The sequence below is a fragment of the Coniophora puteana genome (assembly GCF_000271625.1).
Source record: "Coniophora puteana RWD-64-598 SS2 unplaced genomic scaffold CONPUscaffold_5, whole genome shotgun sequence".
Classification (NCBI taxonomy): Eukaryota; Fungi; Basidiomycota; class Agaricomycetes; order Boletales; family Coniophoraceae; genus Coniophora; species Coniophora puteana.
The window spans coordinates 1,495,722-1,517,035 of record NW_006913057.1 but is presented as its reverse complement, the minus strand read 5'-3'; the positions used below and the strand labels follow the sequence as shown (position 1 = coordinate 1,517,035).

General features: G+C 51.1%; 9 protein-coding genes across 9 annotated transcripts; 4 read left to right on the top strand and 5 right to left on the bottom strand.

The window, feature by feature from the left end:
• The first annotated feature begins 210 nt into the window (after nucleotides 1-210).
• Nucleotides 211-1,796, top strand: CONPUDRAFT_81684 (P-loop containing nucleoside triphosphate hydrolase protein). Its single transcript, XM_007769390.1, has 7 exons — nucleotides 211-372; nucleotides 430-556; nucleotides 615-828; nucleotides 913-1,000; nucleotides 1,063-1,298; nucleotides 1,361-1,392; nucleotides 1,454-1,796. The coding sequence occupies exons 1-7, from the start codon at nucleotides 246-248 to the stop codon at nucleotides 1,470-1,472; spliced, it is 843 nt and encodes a 280-aa protein (XP_007767580.1). The 5' UTR covers nucleotides 211-245; the 3' UTR covers nucleotides 1,473-1,796.
• A 170-nt stretch (nucleotides 1,797-1,966) lies between these two features.
• Nucleotides 1,967-6,257, top strand: CONPUDRAFT_81683 (histidine biosynthesis trifunctional-protein). Its single transcript, XM_007769388.1, has 8 exons — nucleotides 1,967-3,912; nucleotides 3,970-4,325; nucleotides 4,384-4,927; nucleotides 4,984-5,418; nucleotides 5,482-5,725; nucleotides 5,777-5,892; nucleotides 5,952-6,059; nucleotides 6,116-6,257. Exons 1-3 carry the CDS (start codon nucleotides 1,972-1,974, stop codon nucleotides 4,607-4,609), a joined length of 2,523 nt encoding a protein of 840 aa, XP_007767578.1. The 5' UTR covers nucleotides 1,967-1,971; the 3' UTR covers nucleotides 4,610-4,927; nucleotides 4,984-5,418; nucleotides 5,482-5,725; nucleotides 5,777-5,892; nucleotides 5,952-6,059; nucleotides 6,116-6,257.
• Nucleotides 6,258-6,426: 169 nt separating this feature from the next.
• CONPUDRAFT_72445 (short-chain dehydrogenase) lies at nucleotides 6,427-7,448 on the top strand (the record flags this gene model as incomplete). The annotated part of the gene is made up of 5 exons (XM_007769313.1): nucleotides 6,427-6,464; nucleotides 6,521-6,661; nucleotides 6,715-7,035; nucleotides 7,082-7,148; nucleotides 7,209-7,448. The coding sequence occupies 5 exons, from the start codon at nucleotides 6,427-6,429 to the stop codon at nucleotides 7,446-7,448; spliced, it is 807 nt and encodes a 268-aa protein (XP_007767503.1).
• A 222-nt stretch (nucleotides 7,449-7,670) lies between these two features.
• CONPUDRAFT_54893 (amidohydrolase 2) lies at nucleotides 7,671-8,952 on the top strand (the record flags this gene model as incomplete). Its single annotated transcript, XM_007769236.1, has 5 exons — nucleotides 7,671-8,043; nucleotides 8,102-8,191; nucleotides 8,244-8,380; nucleotides 8,443-8,734; nucleotides 8,792-8,952. The coding sequence occupies 5 exons, from the start codon at nucleotides 7,671-7,673 to the stop codon at nucleotides 8,950-8,952; spliced, it is 1,053 nt and encodes a 350-aa protein (XP_007767426.1).
• Nucleotides 8,953-9,141: 189 nt separating this feature from the next.
• CONPUDRAFT_55201 (mitochondrial carrier) lies at nucleotides 9,142-11,439 on the bottom strand (the record flags this gene model as incomplete). The annotated part of the gene is made up of 11 exons (XM_007769256.1): nucleotides 9,142-9,198; nucleotides 9,246-9,534; nucleotides 9,584-9,606; nucleotides 9,658-9,762; nucleotides 9,821-9,846; nucleotides 9,897-10,002; nucleotides 10,058-10,299; nucleotides 10,347-10,559; nucleotides 10,622-10,828; nucleotides 10,880-10,969; nucleotides 11,031-11,439. 11 exons carry the CDS (start codon nucleotides 11,437-11,439, stop codon nucleotides 9,142-9,144), a joined length of 1,767 nt encoding a protein of 588 aa, XP_007767446.1.
• Nucleotides 11,440-14,070: 2,631 nt separating this feature from the next.
• CONPUDRAFT_102954 (uncharacterized protein) lies at nucleotides 14,071-15,942 on the bottom strand. The gene is made up of 4 exons (XM_007769722.1): nucleotides 15,581-15,942; nucleotides 15,282-15,521; nucleotides 14,858-15,214; nucleotides 14,071-14,787 (listed from the first exon to the last, which is right to left on the bottom strand). The coding sequence occupies exons 1-4, from the start codon at nucleotides 15,797-15,799 to the stop codon at nucleotides 14,458-14,460; spliced, it is 1,146 nt and encodes a 381-aa protein (XP_007767912.1). The 5' UTR covers nucleotides 15,800-15,942; the 3' UTR covers nucleotides 14,071-14,457.
• A 797-nt stretch (nucleotides 15,943-16,739) lies between these two features.
• CONPUDRAFT_102952 (ribosomal protein L36e) lies at nucleotides 16,740-17,518 on the bottom strand. Its single transcript, XM_007769721.1, has 4 exons — nucleotides 17,428-17,518; nucleotides 17,179-17,357; nucleotides 17,095-17,127; nucleotides 16,740-17,041 (listed from the first exon to the last, which is right to left on the bottom strand). The coding sequence occupies exons 1-4, from the start codon at nucleotides 17,438-17,440 to the stop codon at nucleotides 16,964-16,966; spliced, it is 303 nt and encodes a 100-aa protein (XP_007767911.1). The 5' UTR covers nucleotides 17,441-17,518; the 3' UTR covers nucleotides 16,740-16,963.
• Nucleotides 17,519-17,616: 98 nt separating this feature from the next.
• Nucleotides 17,617-19,260, bottom strand: CONPUDRAFT_81679 (uncharacterized protein). The gene is made up of 7 exons (XM_007769384.1): nucleotides 19,121-19,260; nucleotides 18,851-19,030; nucleotides 18,684-18,796; nucleotides 18,462-18,636; nucleotides 18,005-18,411; nucleotides 17,880-17,955; nucleotides 17,617-17,798 (listed from the first exon to the last, which is right to left on the bottom strand). The coding sequence occupies exons 1-7, from the start codon at nucleotides 19,233-19,235 to the stop codon at nucleotides 17,737-17,739; spliced, it is 1,128 nt and encodes a 375-aa protein (XP_007767574.1). The 5' UTR covers nucleotides 19,236-19,260; the 3' UTR covers nucleotides 17,617-17,736.
• Nucleotides 19,261-19,290: 30 nt separating this feature from the next.
• On the bottom strand, nucleotides 19,291-21,015 carry CONPUDRAFT_81678 (uncharacterized protein). The gene is made up of 5 exons (XM_007769382.1): nucleotides 20,954-21,015; nucleotides 20,432-20,897; nucleotides 20,349-20,380; nucleotides 20,194-20,291; nucleotides 19,291-20,144 (listed from the first exon to the last, which is right to left on the bottom strand). The coding sequence occupies exons 2-5, from the start codon at nucleotides 20,890-20,892 to the stop codon at nucleotides 19,530-19,532; spliced, it is 1,206 nt and encodes a 401-aa protein (XP_007767572.1). The 5' UTR covers nucleotides 20,893-20,897; nucleotides 20,954-21,015; the 3' UTR covers nucleotides 19,291-19,529.
• Between the last annotated feature and the right edge of the window lie 299 nt (nucleotides 21,016-21,314).

The following is a 21,314-nucleotide window of genomic DNA, read 5'->3' as shown; positions in this document are numbered from 1 at the left end:
GAGAGAGCGCTTAACCTCGGATTCCAACAAGCTGTCGTGACGGGGGGTCGTTCTCACGCTCCATCATTACAAGGCACCACTCATATCACGAAAAACAGTCCAGATCGCTGATGTAAAAATATCTAAAATAATGCCCCCGTTCCTATTCCCCGACCCTCACCCAATCATCGCGTCCATACAAGACAGCGTCGTCGACAACAACCACCACCACCACCTCTCCTTTCCCTCCCCCTCACTCTTTGGCCATGGCCCATACAATCGCTGTACAAAACCTCACATACCATCACGTCCCCGCTGCAGAGCCTTCTCTCAACGACATATCCCTTCATCTCCCCCCAGGATCACGCACCATCCTTGTTGGAGCCAACGGAGGCAAGTCCGCCTTATCGCTTTCATCGGTCTCATACATGCTCACAGTTGTCCTTCCAGCGGGAAAATCCACCCTCTTACAAATCCTCGCAGGAAAGCGTCTTGTCAATGGCGCCGACATCCGCATCAAAGGCAGAGATGTCTTTAGAGACTCTCCACCCGGCGTTACTTTCCTAGGCACAGAATGGTAAGTTGCCCGAGTTCCCCGTACGTAGCCCACTAATCAGTCCTCTTTACCTATCCAGGGCAATGAACCCCGTTGTCCGTAGTGATATCAAAGTCTCCGTCTTCCTCGACTCTGTCGGAGGATACCGCTACAAGGATCGTAGAGACCAGCTCCTCGATATTTTGGACGTCGATTTGGATTGGCGCATGCATATGATCTCCGATGGCGAGCGTCGTCGCGTCCAGCTTTGTATGGGCCTCATGGCACCCTGGGACGTCCTCCTTCTCGACGAGGTACGTTCTTACATTTCCTGTGCCTTTCCGCAGCCCGAAATGCGCAAATGACAGAGTTCTCATTCGTATCGATCGTATATTTAGGTCACCGTAGATCTCGATGTCCTCGTCCGGGATGAACTCCTCACCTTTCTGCAAAACGATAGCATCACACGCGGCGCCACTATCCTTTGTACGCTTGTCCTCCACTTTCGTAACTATACTGTAATCCCTAACAAACCCAATTTCTCATAGACGCCACTCACATCTTTGATGGCCTGAATACCTTCCCCACCCACATCGCGCATATGCGCTTTGGCTCTTTCGTCACTGAACCCACGGTCTGGCCTTCGGGCTTCTTCAACACCGTATCTACCCCTCCGCCAGGCGCGCTATACAGTACCGCGTTGCAATGGCTGAAAGAGGATCGTGACTATCGGCGGGGGCTCGAGACGGCCGGTCGTAGGGCGAGAGGTGCCCGCAAGGGTGAGGTAAGGAAATGTATTGTCCAGAAGTTCTAGACCGTCGCTGAGCTAACCCCATTACCGCACAGGTACCTACGGATTCGGAGACCTTTTATAAAAAGTGGGTCCTACACATACAATCTGTTTGTAATCTTACACGAGGCTGACCATACCCTGCTCAGGTACGACTATGGTCACTAAGGCAAAGCGCCTTCGGGAAGGCATGTTATACCCTGCATTCATCTGCTGTGGTTACCTAGCATCTGTTTCAACACCCTCATTATGACATCCGCATTCGTCCGCACAACACGCTTTTAGCACCTCATCTTGCAATTGTCTCAACACATCCAGCATCGTTTCAACACCACTGTAGCATAACTTGTTATCTTAACATAGCATCGTCGCCATACTTACCGCAAACTTACCGCGTATCACTCTTGTTCAACCAGTTTTATCCTTTTTTGTTGTTGTCGAATGACGGGTTTCCGGAATCCCTGTTCATCGCAAAGTTCATCGCTACATTCAGAGCCCAGGCCACCGGTCTAGAACATGTCCTCACTTTCGTTACATAACATGAATTGATAGGTTGGCAATGAAGGGTTTGCGAGCGTCTGATCGAGTCAGGCCGGTGGCATTACTGCTTAGATTAGTAGTGGCCGGTAAAGAAAAAGTTAGTGTTGCATCTGTCTGTGGATCGACCATGCCGCCCTTTGTTGCTCTTCTCGACGCGGAACGCGACGACGAGCTTTTCTCTGTCGTCTCGCGTGTTGCTCCTATCATTATCGACCCGTCGCAGCAGCTCATTCCCGACGCAACCTCATACGTTCAGTTTGATCAAACCGCTACCGCAGATGATATCATCCGCTACCTTGACGAGGGGGCACACAAGGCCATCGTCCCTTTGCAGGCGGCCAAGAACTTGATCGGCGTTGTTCCTCCCGAACGCTTAATCCTCCTGCTTGATGTTTCCAATGCCGGCGCCGTCCCCGATTCGCTCAGCACAGCAGTCTCAGGCGTCCTCTTGAAGACGCCTTCCTCGGATGTAGATCTCATTACCTCGGTCTCCAGATTCTTTGTCGGTCTGTCTATCCACGTCCTGTCCGACGACCAGCCTACACCATCCTCTATCACTCAATTAGCTGCCATTGGTGCTTCGCTCGTCATTCCATTCTCCCATCTTACCCTTGCACCCACATCCGACCAACAAGTCAACGTCGCCGATGCATTCATCGCCCCCCTCCAATCGGATCGCCCAGATGGTTTGTTCCCGACCGTTGTCTCCTCATACAACGAGGGCGGCCGCTCCCTCGGCCTTGTATACTCCTCTCGAGAATCCGTAGCACAAGCCATCCTTACAGGACAAGGAGTGTATCACTCTCGGAAGCACGGCCTATGGAGGAAGGGGGAGACCTCGGGTGCCACTCAGGATGTCGTTTACATCCGGGTAGACTGTGACAGTGACGCTTTGGAATTCAGCGTCATCCAGCATGGCGCCGGGTTCTGTCACCTCAATCGCGCTTCGTGTTTTGGCGAGGTAGACGGGCTCTCCGCGTTGGAACGTACCTTGAAAGCACGGCAACAAAATGCTCCAGAAGGGTCTTATACGCGCAGGCTCTTCGACGACCCTGCGCTCCTTAGAGCCAAGATCAAGGAAGAAGCAGATGAGCTATGTGACGCTCAGAATCAGGAAGATGTGGCATTCGAGGCTGCCGACTTGATATACTTCGCATTGACACGCTGCATTGCGGCTGGAGTAAGCATTCGGGACATCGAAGACTCGCTGAACTTCAAAGCAAAGAAAATCTCGCGGAGACCTGGTAACGCCAAAGCACCGTATCTGCCTTCGTCAGGCTCGTCTCAAAAACCTGCTCTTCCGACGCAAACACCGCAAAAGCCAGACCCCGATGCACCCATCCGCATGCGCACGGTGGATTTATCCGATCCTAAGCTTACTCCCGAGGAGCGAGCAGCATACTTGAAGCGGCCCGTGCTCAAATCAGACGAGATGATCGCCAAAGTGAAGCCCATCGTGGAGAATGTGCGAACGCGCGGAGACGCCGCGCTTCTAGAGCTCACCGCCAAGTTCGACAAGGCGCAGCTGGACACGCCTCTCCTCCTCCCACCGTTTGAGTCCCCTTCTCTCTCGCAGGAGGTGCGCGAGGCCATCGACATCGCGTACAGCAACATCAAAAAGTTCCATGCAGCGCAGGTGGACGGAGCCACGCTCGAAGTCGAGACGATGCCGGGCGTGGTGTGTTCGCGCTTTGCGCGTCCGATTTCCCGAGTAGGCCTCTACGTTCCGGGGGGCACAGCCGTCCTCCCGTCCACGGCGCTGATGCTCGGCGTGCCAGCCCAAGTCGCGGGCTGCGAACAGATTGTGCTCGCGACGCCTCCCCGCCCGGACGGGAGCATTTCTCCGGAGGTGTTGTATGTTGCCAATCTGGTTGGCGCGCATGCTATCCTTCGTGCGGGTGGTGCACAGGCCGTGGCAGCTTTGGCGTATGGTACTGAGACCGTTCCCAAGGTGGACAAGGTGTTTGGCCCCGGGAACCAGTGGGTCACCGCTGCGAAGATGCTTGTTCAGAACGACACTGATGCGCTTGTGTCCATCGACATGCCCGCTGGTCCCTCGGAGGTTTTGGTCGGTCCCAAGTCAGCCTAGTTGTTAGAAGCAGCACTGAAGCTATGCTATTCACAGGTTATCGCAGACGAGACTTGCAATCCTGCATTCGTCGCAGCTGATCTCCTCTCTCAAGCAGAGCATGGCGTTGACTCCCAAGTCGTCCTCGTCAGCTCTTCTTTACCTGACAAGATGCTGGTGGAGATAGAAGCAGAGGTCGACAAGCAGGCGCGCGCACTTCCGCGCGTCGACATTATGAGAGAGAGCATAAGGCGCAGTCTAGTCGTGAAGGCGCCCAGCGTCGAAGAGTCGTTCAAATTCTCGAACGACTACGCACCAGAGCACTTGATCTTGCACCTTCGCGGCGCTCAGGGGTGGGTCAAGCACGTCAAGAATGCAGGAAGCGTTTTCGTTGGGCCATACTCGCCAGAGAGGTAAGCCAATATGAATTTGACGAGGATATGGTGAGCTGACACGGCATCGTGTGCGTAGCTGCGGCGATTATGCATCTGGCACGAATCACACACTCCCAACAAATGGCTATGCACGCCAATTCAGCGGTGTCAACACGCAGTCATTCCAAAAACATATCACATCACAGCATGTGACTGCAGAAGGTCTACAAAAGCTTGGACCTGTCGTGGCTACTCTTGCGGACTGCGAGGGTCTTGGGGCTCACGCGAATGCTGTCCGCATCCGCTTAGGTTCAAGCATATGAGAAATCTAGTTCTCATACACAAAAATAAGTAGAATACCAAGGCGCATAATGACTGAATGCCAGGTGTGAGACCGTAATCGACCTTCAACGCTTATCACTGTATGTTGGTCGTAGCCTGCGCTCAGGAGGGTCAAGCAGTATGAATATGTCTATTGCCGATGTAAACTAGTGGCCACCATAGAGAATAATACGTGTAGAAGGTAAACATCCATGAAAAACGAAAGCAGCAGACTAGTTGGTCCGGTAGAGAGCGCGCTTGGCGACCTTGACAATGAGGGGGGTGTCGGGGAATGCGAGGGCTTCGAGGTTGGCAGCGTACTGCGCGGAAAAGAATAAACAAAGATCAACAGCTATGAAGCCAAAATAACACTCACAGGCGTAGGAACATCAGCGCCAGTGACACGCTCAACAGGCGCGTCAAGGTAGTCGAATGCCTCACTCTCAACTATCTGGGCGCAGATCTCGCTACCGACACCAAAGGCAGGGAAGCCACCTTCGACGATAAGTAGCCGGTTGGTCTTCTTGACCGACTTCTTGATCGTGTCGATATCAAGGGGACGAATGCTACGCAGGTTGATGACTTCAGCCTTGATCCCCTCCTTAGCAAGGGCATCGGCGGCTTCAAGACTGTGGGTGACCATCTTGCTGTGGGCGACAATGGTGACATCGCTGCCTTCCCGTTCAACCTTGGCCTTGCCAATGGGGAGGACAAAGCTGTCCGACATAACCTCGGAGGAGACGGGGAAAGAAACGCCGTACAACATCTCGTTCTCAAGGAACACAACGGGATTGGGGTCCCGGATAGCAGCCTAAATTTACCCAGGTTGTCCCATGAGATACCAGCCGTCGGAGAATAGTGCGGGGGCCCGTACCTTCAAAAGACCCTTGCAGTCTTCTGCGCTCCATGGACTGACAACCTTGAGACCGGGCACAGAACCGTACCAGGCAGCGTAGTCTTGCGAGTGCTGAGCACCAACACCAGAAGCAGCACCGTTAGGGCCGCGGAAGACAACGGGGCATGGCACGTTGCCGCCAGACATGTAGTACGTCTTCCCGGCCGAGTTGACAATCTGGTCGATAGCTTGCATGGCGAAGTTGAAAGTCATGAACTCGCAACTGAAGACACGCGTGAGCACGTTTCAGACACGCGTATTTTTCGAGGCTTACATGGGACGGAGACCAGACAAGGCTGCACCGGTGGCAAGACCAGCAAAACCCATCTCAGTGATAGGCGTGTCAATCACCCGCTTTTCACCAAACTTGTCCAGAAGGCCCTTGGTGACCTGGATGGGACGATTGGATAAGGACAGGACAAAGAGAAAATGCGAGGTGGAGGCCCGACCTTGTATGCGCCGTTATAACGTGCAACCTCTTCGCCCATGACGAAAACGGTTTCGTCCCGAATCATCTCTTCCTCCATAGCAGCATTGAGGGCCTCACGAACTGTCATCTTGGGATTACGGAAGATATCAGACAAAAGTACAAGCTGGAAACTAAAAGACATGCCGAGTGTTCGGACTGGGTAGCATATGAGCGGCGGAGAGAGTGACGGAAGGCAAGAGAAGGGTGGGTGGCGCGAGCTGCGCGAGCATTGGCAACGGCGGGGGCGAGGCGGGAGAAAGCGCGGGCAGCCATCTGGCGTTTTGGGAGGAGGGAACGAAAGAGAGCGAGAAGCGGCAAATTGTGACCAGGCGCGCAACAAATTTGGCCGCGGAGGAACACGGCTCGGTCCGCTCGGCCCCAATAAATGGACACGCCCCTGACCAAACCCCAAGATATGACCACAACTCGGCCGCCTCTAGATCGTTGTTGCTACAATGTCCAAGCCAGTCGTCCTCGTCACAGGGGCGTCCAAGTGAGCATGTCCATCCCTCTCTCACGCAAGAATTGTCTGAGTCTCATCCACGGCAGAGGAATTGGTCTCGCTGTAACGAGATCGCTGTTGGAGGAACACAACGCAGCCGTCGTCGCCGTTTCTCGTTCCGAGACCGATCAGCTTGTTTCTCTTAGCAAACAACATCCACAAGCGCTATCCATTATAAGTTGTGACGTGTAAGTGTAGGGTGCATAAGGGATGTCCCCGGCCTTATCACGACTTGCACAAGATCGAATGAGGCCGCGTTCAGACACGCTATAGAGCAAGCACATGGAATACATCAGCGAATCGATGGTTTGGTCCTCAATGCAGGAGCACTCGAGCCTCTTGGCCGCATCGGTGATCTAGACAATACGCTGGATAGCTGGAGGGCCCACTTCGAGGTCAACTTCTTCTCTCTCGTGACTGCTCTGCAAGCAGCCCTCCCTCATCTTCGCAAAAGCGAACAAGGAGGCAAAATCATCTTCATTAGCTCAGGGGCCGCGACAGGAAGCACAGCCGGATGGGGTCCCTACAATGCTTCAAAAGCAGCCTTGAACAGTCTCAGCAGGTATATTTCCACTAGCGCTTACCTGAAGAAAACTAACTCATCTCAGGACGCTCGCACAAGAGGAACCCGGCATTGTCTCCCTTGCCTTAGCTCCGGGGAAGGTTGACACTGATGTGATTTTGGCCTTCTAGCTCGCATAGTGGGTTTTCTGACTTGAACGATTGTTACCGCAGATGCAATTGCACCTCCGACAACAAGGGGCGCCACACATGACCGAGAAGGACCATAAGGTCTTCCTAGATGCTCACAAGGATGGCGTGCTTGTCAACTCTTTCGACGTCGGCTATGTCATTGCTGGACTTGCACTTCGGGCACCATCTTCTCTGAGTGGAAAGGCCGTCCGGTGGGACGATGCCGATTGCCAAGGATTTAGACGAGAGCACGTTCAGCCTGAGGCCGGGGGCTCTGTTTGAGAGGCAAATTATGTACCATCTAAACACTGGCGAATCCATAGATCTTCGCATCTAAATGTGGTTGGACCTCATCGTTAGGAGGGTCACCTGCCATCATCATGGGCACCTATATACAGGCCTTCATGCCAGCCGCAACAGGGAGCTGCAGCTTGTACCCAATCCCCCTGGCGAATCTTCTTGTTGCCATAGATCCATTCCTCTTGCTCCCCCGAAGCCTTTACAATGGATTCCTCCGTGGTAGGGTCTAGCTCTATATCTTCAGAAAATCTAGTGCATCCACTAAGCCGACACAAAGTGGACGTACACCACCACATTTTCCTTAACACTGAATCAAAATTAGCGAACAATATAAAAGCTGGATGGCGAACTCCCGAGGAGAACCTCCCCTGGTCCCCAGAAATCAGTCTAGCCGCCATGGATGCCCTTGGTATTCAGTTTGCGTTCATGTCTCCTCCACCCTTGTCTCCTCCAAAGCCCAGTATTGAGAACCGCGAACAAATGCGAGCCTTTAACGACTATGCTGCCCATCTCAGTCAAACATACCCGGGACGATTTGGGGTATTCGCAGGCTTGCCCTCCTTAGACGATCTTGACGGTGGGTTATTGGTGGTTTGCAGAATTCTGTTTTTTTTTTGTGAATTTAACACGGCCAGGCGCTTTGGCGGAGATTGAGTATGCATTAGGAGACCTCAAGGCTGATGGTATAGCGCTAGTATCTTCCTACGGCGAAGGGGGCACCGCAAGTATGTTCACTTTCTGTTGCACCTACTTGTTTGTGTCCTCAGCTCGTCCTAGAATACATCGGACATAATGCCTACGATGCGGTGTGGGCAGAGCTCGACAGGCGGTGCGCTATCGTGTTTTTGCATGGAGCGCAGACGCCTTCTTCAACTCCTTTCCCTCATCCCCTCCTGGGTCTGCCTGTCGTCGAGGTAAGAAGCAACACTATCGTAACGGGTTTATCTGGAATGCCTCTGTATCTTCTCTTCACTAGGTTCCTAACGAAACATTCAAAGCTGCCGCACACCTCGTAGTGACCGGCAAGAAAAGGCGATATCCGAACATCAAGATTGTATTATCGCATTTAGGTGGTAGCCTGCCCCTCCTTGCCGCCAGAGTAGCAGCTTTGTCCCCACACATGGGCTGCGAGCTGAACCACCAAGACATCATTGACGACTTTAAATCGTTCTACTATGAGACCGCACTCAGCGCACATGAAGTTAATCTCGCTGCAATGGAAAAGTTTGTGCCCTTGGATCATATACTGTTTGGGTCTGATTTCCCTGGTGAGATTGCTTGAAGCCTTCTGTTGGCGAGTTATGAACATATTCTCATATGCTTAGCTGTAAGCGTGGATATGGTGCAGTGGTACACTCACAATCTTGAAGAATACTTCCGCGATGACCCTGCAAAACTCCACCACGTCGCTCGGGGAAATGCATTGGAACTCTTTCCGAGATTAGCATTTGTACTTGAGGAATCCGACACGCCCTACAGTCCATAGCAGGATTGCATCAACACCAATCTTCAAAAAAAGAAGTAGCTTGTATTGCAAGAGTCCAAGTGATGCGAGTTGTAAAGTAAGGATGGTGCGCCTTAAGTAGATGCATTATATGAGGATGTAAATGATATCTATACACCAAGCCTGTGAATAAACTTGTAAGCATGGTTTGAGGCATGGGCAAACGCAGTCTTACCGTCGTTTACTATGTTCATAAACCACATATGATATTGACACTGAAGGTATAACCTAGACAGCTAGTCAATAGTGGCCATTGACTGTATGAGATGATCTACTTTGGCCAATGTGGGCAATAATCCACGGTAGAAGCCTCTCCATCCGTCTCGGGCATAAGTCTGGATGACGACATCTTTGATGCCAGTATAACGCTGGGGATGTCCTGACGAGCCCGATGCCTGTAATCTCGTTCTCACAAGATTGAGGGGGTAGACGCTAGTGGCGCCGACGCTACCCGATATACTGCCGAAGGCCAGCAACGCAAGCACTCCAGGTTCTTCTTTGCCGGTTGAACGTATGTAGGCAAGCTTGAGCGCTTCAAATGTGCTCATATCGATAGCTGAGTACCTATGGATCGTTTAAACGTTAAAATGAGACTCAAAATGTGTTGACTGACGGGAATACGCCAACGAGGCCAATCTGGAAAGACACGAGTTAGAATCATTCGACACTGACATGAAACATACTAACAGTCAACCCTCGGTAGAAAGCTCGAGTTCCTCCAAGCTGGTACACTCGCTTAGCGGCATCGAATAAGTTTCGTTTCCGGTCGCCCGCTGAGCTCATCATGTGTGTCTACGGCGAAGCCAGAATGAGCGCGCCATCTATACACACTGAGAAAATAGCCAGATACCTTCAAAGTTTCAACTGGGTATATGCCTAATATCCAGGTCGATACGGCGAAACGAACACATAAAGGCGCGACTTACTGAGCTGGCTAGTGAGGCCACCAATCCCACCTGACATAAATCGACTTGTCCCGCTGATATCTCTCGTGTCCTCTACATGATCCCAATACTGAGCAAACGCTCGTTTCTAAATAGGTAGACTTGTCAGAGAAGCGTCCCCTGCCAATGTGCAACGCACTGACGGAGGATTCATAGGATAAAAATTTAATCGCAGACTCGGGGAAAATCTTCAAGACATTCAAGCCGTTGCCAACCCAGAAGGCAAAGACGCCACCTTCGGCATAAATGCGCGCAACAGCTCCTCCAACCGACTTCAAACCGCCCACTCCGGGCTTATTACTCATCGCTGTACCTCCCAATTCTGGTGCCCTGGTAATGAGGAAGATCTTCAAGCGATCAAAAGGTGCAGTACATGATCGAGAGACTGTGAATGTGTGAGTAATTACTCACCGCCGGAATGTAAACTCTTACCTGCTCCGGCGATACCGCCAGCAAGGAGGAACTTAATGGCAGTATGGCCTTGAAGCCAGTCATGTTGTTCTTCGTGATCCTCATATTCTTCGTCCTCCTCAAAATTCACGACTTGCTCATACTCATTGCCGCTCTCATCCCGAGTAGTAACCGTAACTTGGCCAATAGTGGTAAGAGGCGGTGGTTTGTCCTCGGCGCTTAGACTAACGTCGCCTGAACAGATGTTGCGACATGTTAGGGTGACTCTGAAGAACCTCATGGATGCATGCGCTCACCCTCCATTGTAACACGAGCTGGCCCTCTACCATCATCACCCAAGAACTTCTTGAACTCGTAGTATTGATATATCTCCCGAGTAGATGGCTTCCGTGGTAGGAGGAGCAAGAAGTCCCTGAACTCTTGAAAGCTGATGGAATGCGAGTGTGGCGAAGAAGTGAGGCATGTCATGAATTCAGCTAGAGTAGAAGGGGATAGGGTTATGCCTGTTTGACCATGAGTGCAAGGGACCGCAAAGGTACCAGGTTGTGGCTCACCGGCTTTTCTCAGCGCAATGGAGAGCTCGTTTGTGTCTAGATGTCCGTTCTTATCTAGATCCAACTCATCGTGGAAGACGGTCCACAACTCTGAAGAGAATTAGCTGCCAGTAGGTTGCAGCGAGGAGCGACGGCAACGGGGAGCACACACCTGCTTCCTTCGCCTCCGCGTACTTCCTGAACTCGGGCCACGCAATGACCCTTGACGACCCGTCTGAAACGAGACCTCCGCATCGACTCAAGAGTTCATCTTCGTACTCCCGTTTCATCTCTCTGGCCATCTCCGGCGTCAGCTTTCCCTCTTCCACCGATGTATTCGATATAGCTGTGGATGACGCATGATGTTCGCGGTTCGGGAGCTTCTTCCACAGTTCCCGGAGTCTCTCTTCTCTGGCCGGTTGTCCTTCCTGCTCCCTAAACTCGAATAAGCTGTGCGGTGGGGGATGGTATGGGAGCGGGTCAGATTTCAGCGGGGGTATGAAGGGACGGTCCTGTTCGCCGGAGAGAGTGGTATCAAAAATTGCCCGTGCAGAGGGTCTAGAACTCGAGTCTTTGGCCATGTAGGATAGTCTGGCGTGGACACTGCTGTCAGTGGTAATATGGGCTAAAAAGTGTCAGATGCCCAAGAATATCCAGAATAGAAAAGCTGTTCAATGGGGCATATTAGATGCAGCTGTATGAGCGATATGGTGTGTGCGAGGCGCTCAGCTGAGTATTTACTAGAGGTACCTGTAAGGGGAAGGTCGTAACCGTCGATGATGTAGTTAGCTCAGGCGCGGGAACACCATACGCGACTTGAACCGGCCGGCTGCCTCGGCGTTCTAACTTGGCCTATCAAAGGCGCTCGGATTCATTAACTACGTAGCTACATATGCTTACATACGGTGGCTTGTAGGCATGTATTTAGTACTAGCGTTTATAATTCATACATCTATGTTCACCGAAACCCCAAGGTCCGCGACTGCTCGACGATGACACTATCGTCAGAAAGATCGTACGTTGATCTCTATTCGAGTACCAGTATAATAGCGTGAGCCGTTGTGCAAGAAAGAAGTGAAAAGTCTGATGATTCATGGACTTGGACGGCATGCAAAAAACGATACGAGACACTTGTATAGTCTTCGGAATGCTTGAATGCCAGACTTTCGGTTTCTGGCCGCTGGCTTCTCGAAGCAATATTGCTGTGCCACCGGCACCTGGGTCTGATTACCCGCAGTGCGAGAAATATCCCTGGGGTGCTGGCTCGAGCATCCGAGAGCTTCAAGTTCCACGTTTGAAGGGCCGTTACTGGAATATCTGTCGAGACAGATACTCGAGGGAGATAGTGTTCCAGCAGTCAAGGCAGGCGTACACGTTGAGGAACACGTGGAAGTGGGCTTCCGACTCACACTCTGTGGTCTTTGAATCGCGCGATCAGATGTAAAACACGCATCTTGCGCTGTAATATTGGCCGGAGGTAGGGGTAGCATAATTGAGGTCTGCTTTGGATGTTGAGAGAGCACCGCCAGCTCTGGACGCATGTCAAACCCGAGAGGGGCGTGTTGATCTGGATCTGAATTCACAATCGTCGGCTTTTCTGTTCCCGCCTAAAAACCGAAACATGAGACAATGTACTGATACGACGTAGACGAGATGAAATAGATACCATCTGTGATGCTATGCTCGGCACGGTAGAGCGGTTTTCGAAGCTTGCAGACCTTTGCCATTTAATATTGCGCTGACTGGGTAGAGGTGGTGTAGGAGGACGAATGTCCTAGGAACGAGGGTTATGCGAGTACCAGGTTCGATGAATGCTGACATCATTTACCACTCTGATCGACCGTTGAGTCGTTAATTGTGGGCTGGGATTCCACGGAATAGTTGACTCGGGTCGTGGCATAATATCACCATCAATGCTATCGGAGGAGGTGAGCGACTCCAAATCGCTACTGGCAGCGTTTACGTCCTGTGATTTATTAAATGAGCCAGACGTCCTCGCGATTGCCACTTTGCTGCCATCAATTGCGCCTTACTCTATTCAGAAGTGTTTGTCGACCTGCGCTTTCGACAAGGGGCGTCACAACATCAAGTCCCTCGGTTAAACGTGCATATGTTGAGGAGTATTCGTCAATCGAAACTGCACGTTCGATAACGTCTCGCCAGTTCTTTGGGAGCTAAGTTGTTGGTTAGAGCTGAGGAAACAAGACCTTCACGTAGCTTACCGGCGGAGCGTCCTTATCGACATAAAGGGGAGCTGGAGCACGTATTGCCGGCGGAGAAGGTGGCGGAGACGGAATGAATCTGGGCACCGGTTTTCGATAACTCAAATCCCGCTGGATTCTGTGAGACGCCATGCAAGAGAGAAAGGCGTTGAGGATGATAGCACAGAATAAAACGAGCCCCAATTTGGCGATGGTAGCAATGAAGCTGACTGGAGGGGCACAGTTTGCGCCCCTGTGTATTGTCTTGGGCTTGAAAGCGAACAGCTTGACTAGGTCAATAGTAACAGAGTTAAAACCACTGAGTGGGGAGGAAAGGGTGATGGACACCGTGACCTTTAAGTCGAGAGGAGACCAAGGTTTAGGGGGATACACGTTAGGAGACAAGAAATCTGTCGAAGATATACTCCGATACACGACTCAGGATCTAGAGCAAGTTCAGCCTGCTCAATGCGGCGTTTGACTCGCTGCAAAGTGTAGTAGTGCTCACCTTGCCAACGCCGTGCCGCGGTCAAGGGATTATTGCATTGCCAAATCACAGCACCTCGCGTCTACCTTGCGGCAGCTACACGGTGTCACCCAGCTGTTCACGGTTCATGGGTTGCACGGGCCTCTCGGCAAGTCTGGTGTGCTCGTTCTATGCCACCATGGGTTCGTCGGATGAGACCAACTTCCGGTCAACTGTTCAACAGATAAGGGGGAAATCCGCACTCCACCTGGCAAGGACTTCATTTTTGCCAGTAGGCCGCACCCACAAGGTGATAAAGCAAATACTAGCAAGCGTTCAATGTTCAAACTTGGTTCAAACGTTCACTTACTAATGGAATGAGATGATCGTCGTTTTCGGCAAATGACGAGTCTACCATAAATGGTATTTTGCAGTGTTTGATATCTTAGAAAAACGCTTCACGAGGCTCCTGGACCACACGTAAATGCATCGATAGACCCTGGCAGATAATCACAACTTGACACCCATGTATGTGTATGAACTGTGGTCAACGTACAGCAGGAGGATTAACAAAGGCTCTACACCATCATCTACCCTGAAAAACAACGATAAGTAACTATTGGTGGGTCAGAATAGAAGAATACGGGCTGCATGAAGTTTGAATATGAAGAAGCATCTAGCTATGCATCGGCACATGTTTGCGTTGGCAGCTAAAAGTTGCATGCGGTAATAAGTTACGAATCGTATCATATCGTTACGTCAAAAAATTGCTGGAAAATAGAAAGCAGTGAGTTGTGCTGGTCGTGTTGGTGTGATTGACTATTGTGAAACAAATACGGGTAGGTATCACCGATGCGATATGTATCCAAGAGACGATGGTCGTAAGAAAATGTGTAGGGTCATCCCAATGATAAGGTCAAGGGCTCGAGCGGTCATGGCAAACTCGACTTTTCTTGGATAAGGACTGCAAGCTGCTGATCCGAGCGTGTTACCGAACGAGAGCGGGACAGCCGTATCTTAGACCGCAAGTCATGGACCCAAACAAGCCGTGAAGGGCGATCGCTGCGTTCCGATGGCGAGACATCAGAACTGGTGGACGACGACAGAAGTGTCCGCAATCGATTGCGTCCAAGGATTGGAGCTAGCGACAGAAACGAAAGGAAGACGAGTTTCAAGATGATGTCGGGAGACGCCAGTAGCTCTCCCACGGTCTGCTGGGACGGAGACGGAGTCGATGCCACTGTCTGGAGGATGTCACCGATCTGACGTCAAAAGTGAAGTACGTCAGTAGTGCTCTGACGCATGTTTACGCATTCGGGAACAGTAACGTACCTGGCAAGTCACTGCGGTCCACGGCAAGCATCCAATGAATGCACCCAACATGCAGTCAGAGAGCGAAACGCCGCACACCCCGCACGCGATGTTAATACCAGACCAAGGAACGACACCAATGAGCCGAAGAACACACAGGCGAACCCATGCAGATGACTTCGATTTCGATCCGGTGCTCACGGATGAGCCACCTTCCAAGGCTCCCCTTGTCATGTCCAGCGCCTTAGGGAAAACGCGTGCTAGATACGGCGCCAAAGGCTTGCAGAGAAGCGTGGCGCAGACAGAGCCAAGCATGGTCAGGATAGTGAGGAGTAACGTTGCCAATGCTGGCGAAAACAGGGCTCCTGCCAAAACATTCTACAGGCAGCGCACATCGTAAGTCCACGCACAGGAGAAGCCATTTATCAAGAGAATGAAAACGCACCCATAGAACACTGCCTGGTATTGACCAAGCGTGCTTATAAATTGCAGTTACTGCCAGGACACCGATGACATGGGCCAATGCACCTATCCCACTGTGCGAGTAGATGTGCAGCTCTTTCCCCAAGGCTGCCAGTTCTTTTAATGTATGCGGCCATGCTACAGATATAGGCAATGTGTATAGCGAAAACATGACGAGGGCGGTGGAGATGGGGAATAGTGCAACAACAAATATGACGGGAAGCTGGGGGGAATCAAACTTGTGAGGACAGTTGAAAAACATAAAAGAAGGTTTAAACTGACTGATGTAGGTTGTCGCCACCAGGGCAAGTTGTCCGATGATTGCTTCTCATTTGAAACGTCACCAAAGGAGGTCCGCCGAGACGAGGGAGAAGAGACGGGCAGGAGCATGTCGTCGTCGCCGACGACCGACGAGGATGTGGAAGACACTGGATAGCCTTTGGGATGGAAAGCAGAGAGATGAAGGAGGTGGAAACATCTCGATGCAATGACGGCAAACATGGGTTGATCTGAGGAAACCGGGCTTTCAGCGAATGTTGAGGGGAAGGCGGTGGTAGGTTGGTGTGGGGAGGAAGGGCGGCTGAGCTGAGGGATGTTGACTAGGGAAGATGAACGCCTTCGACCAAGGGTGTTTATAGATAGGGCAGGGCGGATGTTTGTGGATGAAGCACGGGTCCTTGTGGTGGGAGGGGGCGCGAGGGACATAGCAAACAGGCCGTCGCGGACGGGGACGGGTATATCAGCCAGTGTACAACTTTCTCTCCATCACCGCGTCTTCAAAAATCATCTTATATTACGCGCAAGACTACTCACGGTGTCCGTCGGCTTCTCGGCACGTCACTTTCGGGTCTCGGCTTACACTGTCGCTTCTTCGATGATCGCATCCCTCGGCCTATCTATTGTGGTCACTCCTGCAGTGAATCGTAGTGCCTGCCAGTGTTACGTGAATCCGACATCCTATGCTCTGTCTTTGCCGAGAACGTTATCTGTCTTTTAGCACAGTCACCTCAACTTGATGCGACCATTAGTGCCCGTACTAGGTAGTACTCACCACAGCTCTCGCGACCACCGATGGGTGATGATAGTGATGATGCATTCGCATGAGTGATCTTCATTCCCCGGGATGGCCGGCTACGCGGCCGATGCCCATAAACCCAGTTGACTCAGCGTCCCGTCTGGTCCGACAAAGCTTGAAACACTTATGACCAAGCAGTAGTATTAGGAATAGAGTTGGTACCTGTCATGACATTGCGGCAGGTATTAGGACGTTCAAAGCCTCGATCACTTTGGGAAGCAAGAGGAAGCAAGTTATTCAGGCCATACCGATAAGTACTGTACCTTGTGAGCGCTGCACCACACGGAAGTACATCACTTCTGTCGATACAAACACTTGCAAGATCGATCATCACGAATATTACACACAACGTCCAACGCATCACGTTGAAACGTTACCGTTATTGACACACTGCAATTGTGAATGATCTGTTCACTCTCACAGGCGTCCGCTAATACTGCGTGAGACACACAGAGGATAAACTCCCTGCTTTGCTATCATAAGTGAGAAGGCATACATACGCCGCATAGCATGAAATCACAGTGCACTGCATCATCTCGATGTAGCTCGACAAAGGGACCAAAGGCATACAGTCACATCCCAACGTCTTTTTAGTGCGCTCTCCTGCTCTCCTGGATGATTGTGCTGAGCTCCTCGAGCTTGCGTTTCGACCGGAGCAAAGTCCCAAGCTAATAAATGCCTATGAGCGGGTGTCAGTGCTTCTCAGCTAATCAGTACTCACCCGCTTCTTGGTCAGTTTCCGTGCCTTTTTGTCCTGTTGAAGTCCTGAGGATAAAGTTGATCGGTTGTCAACATAATCACGCACCTTGGAGTTACGCAACAACTCCATCACCCGACGCTCGTATGGCGAGAAACCAGTAACCTCCCGAACAACTGACTTCACAAACTTGTTGCGCGTAGACTGGCTGCCCTTGCGGTGACTAGGGCGAGGTGTCTGAACAATGGGAGTCGTCGGGTGGCCTTTGTTGAGACCGTATCGGAGGTCTAGTCAATAGAAAAGTGATTATTTCCTTTAGTCTTTGTCAAATCATGTTGAATGCATGCAACGACGTACTGCTTCGTGCCATTGGTCTTGACGGTCTTGAGGATGGGATAGTCGCACTCGGATACCACAGATCTTTGGTCGATAGACGCGTGACCGTGAGTTTAGTGGCTGAGAGACTGTATAGTTTGTTTCCCACGACCCTCTTACTATGGTCTCTTGGGCGCCAAACGCAAGCTTAGCCATATGTGAAGTGAAATATGTTTACTGATATATTCTATATTGTATACCAATTGCGTCTGGTATTCGTGAATGTGCAGATTATAAACGAGCAAACGCGAAACATGTCATGAAGCCTAGAGTAGAAATCCACTATTCGGGTCATACAAGCTGTCGGACAGCCTTGACTTTGCCTCGTAGCGCATCATCTGGATAAATTGGTGCTGAAGTTGGTGTGGTCCGCGTAGAAGAAGGTGGATAGATAGACGTCGGTGCATGCAAAGAGTCACTGTATTGTCGCTCACCTCGAGAAGGCTGTCTGCTCTCCATTCCATCTTCCTCCTCCCCCTCTTCCTCCTCCTCTTCTTCGTCGTCGACCACCTGTCAAAGGTTAGATGCCGGATACACATAGGCCAAGCTGATGACGTACGGGGTCGAAATCTTCCATTGGCCGGTCATCTTCCTCCTCTTCAACTTCTTCCTCCTCGTACTCCTCATCATCTAACCACCGCCCTCTCCAATCGACCATGTCCAATTCCACGGGGCCATCTGGTCTCATCCGTAGCCACTGCATACGAGGCCCGTTCTTCGAGCGTTCGTTGACCTTAAAGCCATATATTCGTGGAACATACACTTGACTTGCTGGTTGCTTCTGTCCTCCATGCGGATTAGGGTTGACGAATGGAGACTGGCGTGAGCTACTTGACCCGCTCTGCGGTGATCGGCCCGGTGATAACGATGAACCTGGAGAAACCCCAGATCGCTTGAAAGGTGCTGGAGCTAATTCGCGGTAGCTCTGGAAAAAAAGATGTGGAAACGTCGTTCCAAAGAATGCGCCTGGTGACACAGTGAGTCAACACTAATCGCATTTATTTCAGATGTCGTACCGTCCACGCCTTGAAACCGGCTGCTTGGCGGAGTGTAGATATCATTGCAGTTAGGACAAAAGAGCTTCACAGTCTCAAGACCAGGTAGATCGGAGCGGCCACAAGGCACGACGCAGCAGCCCTCACAATATACTCGGGGACACGTCCCAAATATCCCGTTTTCGTACTTATCGACCTGGAGTAGCATTAGCCATATAATTGCAACATAGATCCATATCGAACCATAGCCTGTAGCCCTGCACGAGTCAAGATAAATCGTTGGTGTACTAGGCCATATAGCAACTCGGCCGAGGCCTCGACTATCGAAACGTCCGGGATCTTCGACGAATCTTCATCTAAGGTGTCTGTTGATTCACAACGAGCAGGAGATCACTTTAAACAGCGCGAACCTGGCTCCACATCGAGGACCATCTCCATCGCTTCCTTCCAGAATGGTACCATTGAGTTAAGGCCGGTTAAGTTGAAATCATCTTCAATGAAGTCTTCTGCGACTTCACAGAAGTATTCGTGACCAGGAAGGGAGCAAAACCAGCTTATCCACGTCAAAGTGGATGTCGGTGTGGAAGACGCTGAGAAGCAAAGATTGATTTAGTCTGCATCCCCCTCGATCACGACTCGAGGCCTGTCGGGAGGTTGGGAGCATGAGGGGACAAACGCACTGTAACCTTCCTCCGCCTCCTCCATAATTTCATCGCCCTCCCCGGTTCCGCTAACAGCCTCCTCCTCCTCCAGTTCGAGTTGTTCCTCCTCTACGTCCGGAGGTGGTCGCGACATGGCGTAGTCAGGTCACGAAACCGACAGCATCGTTCCTCACCCTCTCTGCCACAGTCACAAAGCCTAAACGGGATTTCAAAGTCCGCGCGCTACCCACTATAAACGAGGAGATAATCAGACACCAGTACGCGTCGGCGCTGACATATACTACTAGTAGTCAATGAACCAAAAGAGCTAGCTAATGTTCAGCGCATCCGCGTTCTCTAGATCTACCTTTCTGTAGGAATTTATAGAAGGAATATATAAAAACATTCACAGTTGCCTGTAACAGACACTCTCATAGCGACTATCAATCTAAGACACAAATTTGCACGAAGCAGTTGCATGAACATGCCCGGACCAGAAAGAAGAGCCCATAATGACAAGTAACACCAGCTGAGCAGTGACCCAGCTAGCTATTACGTACAGCCATGCCTTCCAACCTTCAAGTGCATCCACCTCCGTTGCGAACGTACTGACCGTTGTGAGACAACCACAATACCCGTCCCCTAAACCTTGAAGGATGGCGCAAGCGTTGGCGGAGACTGGGGTGGGGAGCCCCTGTAGAACATGAAACAGGCCCAGGAGCGCAGTCCCGAAGATGTTAGCGGTGAATGTTCCGAGCGGCATGAGTTTCAAGCGTGGGTTCAAGCCAATCGACAGAAGGTATCGGGTCAACGTTCCCGGAAATGAGAAGAGAAGGGCAGCTGTGGCCTGATGTCGGTAGCTGGGTGATGCACGGAAATAAGCAGGGAGGGTGGCAGCGTAAGTGAGGACTGCCAAAGAGACGAGTGTATACTGAATAGGCCTGCCAGGAGACCTGATGGTAGGTATATGGGGCGCTACCAGCTTGCAGCAATGAACTCCGAACCACAAGGAGGACAAAGAAAGACAGAGTGTTACAAAGGTCTTTGTGAGACCATCTATAAGCTGAACTGAAGTTCACAACCAATCCTCGTTCATCGCACGGAACACGTACATCTCGAAGGCCATCTCGGTGGGATCCAGTTGAGTTAACCCACGAATTGAATATATCCACTTGCCAGCCAGAGAAGGTCGTTAAGGACCCACAAAATCCTAGCGTTGCAGTTGACTAGCTGTACAATTACCCTGGACACCAATACCATAACGTACCTGTGGTCATGGCAGTGTATAACGGGCCATAGCTGGCAACAGTGATGAACACAAAAAAGAGATTCGGAGTTATCGAGACGTACAATCTACCAAAGGGTTCTTTCAACCCTAGCCCGATGCCCATAATGAAACAGCCTGTGGCTTGAATATAAGCCAGTGGGAACACGCTTTCGCCATCATATGTTACGAGGGCTTGAAGTCCGAGTCGTGCCAGTACCCCGAGCACGGAGGCAGGCATTAGAAGGGCGATGACTGGGAACGACAAAGGATGGTATATCTTTGCTGGAGGAAGATATTCACTAGGTGGACGATCCACTGACGCCAGCGATTCAGCATTTCTAAAGGACTCATGCCGAGCAATCACTGAGCCAACATCGTGATCAGAAGGCTCATTCGGTGTGACGGATTTTTCATTCGCAGCATTGCCGTTGTCGCCGGGCGTCGTAGTGCCAGACTCGGAACCACCTAATGTTCGTTTGAGGTGTCTTTTGGATCTGACGCCAGTTTCAGCGTCTCGCGATTCAGTGATACTAGTGCCATCCATGATGTCTAAGAGCGCATCAGCATGTCACTTGCACATATGTGGGACCATGTTGGAAACTAACCAAGACCAGCTGCGTTGCCGTCAAACAGGATGGTATACGCTGTTCAACGCATGGGTATGAATATGAATGATGGGTTTCAAGTTCGAAACATGGAATCTCAGCCTAATACCCACAAAGTTTGACCACGCCCACGGTTTTAGTCATCGCGTCAAGTCCTGCGCAACCCAACAAGATTGTTATGTTTGCTCGCAAGGCTATAGCGAATGAATAGAACATCTCTTTCTACCGATTTATTACACAGTGTAGTAAGACATATCAGAACTACGGGACAAAGTTGTCAGATGGTAGCGAAGCACGACCCACACTAGCACTGAGCACCGAAGATACACCAGAACCAACAGGAAGCGCATTATAAAACCTC

What these genes read in the sequence shown, in the direction of transcription:
- CONPUDRAFT_81684 (XM_007769390.1), top strand. Translation starts at nt 246, where the DNA reads ATGGCCCATACAATCGCTGTACAAAACCTCACATACCATCACGTCCCC. An exon ending in CCTTGTTGGAGCCAACGGAG is followed by an intron (nt 373 to 429) that starts GCAAGTCCGCCT and finishes TTGTCCTTCCAG; the next exon opens with CGGGAAAATCCACCCTCTTA. An exon ending in ACGTCCTCCTTCTCGACGAG is followed by an intron (nt 829 to 912) that starts GTACGTTCTTAC and finishes TCGTATATTTAG; the next exon opens with GTCACCGTAGATCTCGATGT.
- CONPUDRAFT_81683 (XM_007769388.1), top strand. Translation starts at nt 1,972, where the DNA reads ATGCCGCCCTTTGTTGCTCTTCTCGACGCGGAACGCGACGACGAGCTT. An exon ending in CTGGTCCCTCGGAGGTTTTG is followed by an intron (nt 3,913 to 3,969) that starts GTCGGTCCCAAG and finishes TGCTATTCACAG; the next exon opens with GTTATCGCAGACGAGACTTG. An exon ending in GGGCCATACTCGCCAGAGAG is followed by an intron (nt 4,326 to 4,383) that starts GTAAGCCAATAT and finishes TCGTGTGCGTAG; the next exon opens with CTGCGGCGATTATGCATCTG.
- CONPUDRAFT_102954 (XM_007769722.1), bottom strand. Translation starts at nt 15,799, where the DNA reads ATGTTTGCCGTCATTGCATCGAGATGTTTCCACCTCCTTCATCTCTCT. An exon ending in GGTGGCGACAACCTACATCA is followed by an intron (nt 15,522 to 15,580) that starts GTCAGTTTAAAC and finishes GATTCCCCCCAG; the next exon opens with CTTCCCGTCATATTTGTTGT. An exon ending in GGACCGCAGTGACTTGCCAG is followed by an intron (nt 14,788 to 14,857) that starts GTACGTTACTGT and finishes TTTTGACGTCAG; the next exon opens with ATCGGTGACATCCTCCAGAC.
- CONPUDRAFT_102952 (XM_007769721.1), bottom strand. An exon ending in AGTTGTTGCGTAACTCCAAG is followed by an intron (nt 17,128 to 17,178) that starts GTGCGTGATTAT and finishes GGACTTCAACAG; the next exon opens with GACAAAAAGGCACGGAAACT. An exon ending in GGAAACTGACCAAGAAGCGG is followed by an intron (nt 17,042 to 17,094) that starts GTGAGTACTGAT and finishes GGCATTTATTAG; the next exon opens with CTTGGGACTTTGCTCCGGTC.
- CONPUDRAFT_81679 (XM_007769384.1), bottom strand. Translation starts at nt 19,235, where the DNA reads ATGTCGCGACCACCTCCGGACGTAGAGGAGGAACAACTCGAACTGGAG. An exon ending in GGTCCTCGATGTGGAGCCAG is followed by an intron (nt 18,797 to 18,850) that starts GTTCGCGCTGTT and finishes CAGACACCTTAG; the next exon opens with ATGAAGATTCGTCGAAGATC. An exon ending in GTGCAGGGCTACAGGCTATG is followed by an intron (nt 18,637 to 18,683) that starts GTTCGATATGGA and finishes ATGCTACTCCAG; the next exon opens with GTCGATAAGTACGAAAACGG.
- CONPUDRAFT_81678 (XM_007769382.1), bottom strand. Translation starts at nt 20,892, where the DNA reads ATGGATGGCACTAGTATCACTGAATCGCGAGACGCTGAAACTGGCGTC. An exon ending in ATACACTGCCATGACCACAG is followed by an intron (nt 20,292 to 20,348) that starts GTACGTTATGGT and finishes CTGCAACGCTAG; the next exon opens with GATTTTGTGGGTCCTTAACG. An exon ending in ACCGAGATGGCCTTCGAGAT is followed by an intron (nt 20,145 to 20,193) that starts GTACGTGTTCCG and finishes ACTTCAGTTCAG; the next exon opens with CTTATAGATGGTCTCACAAA.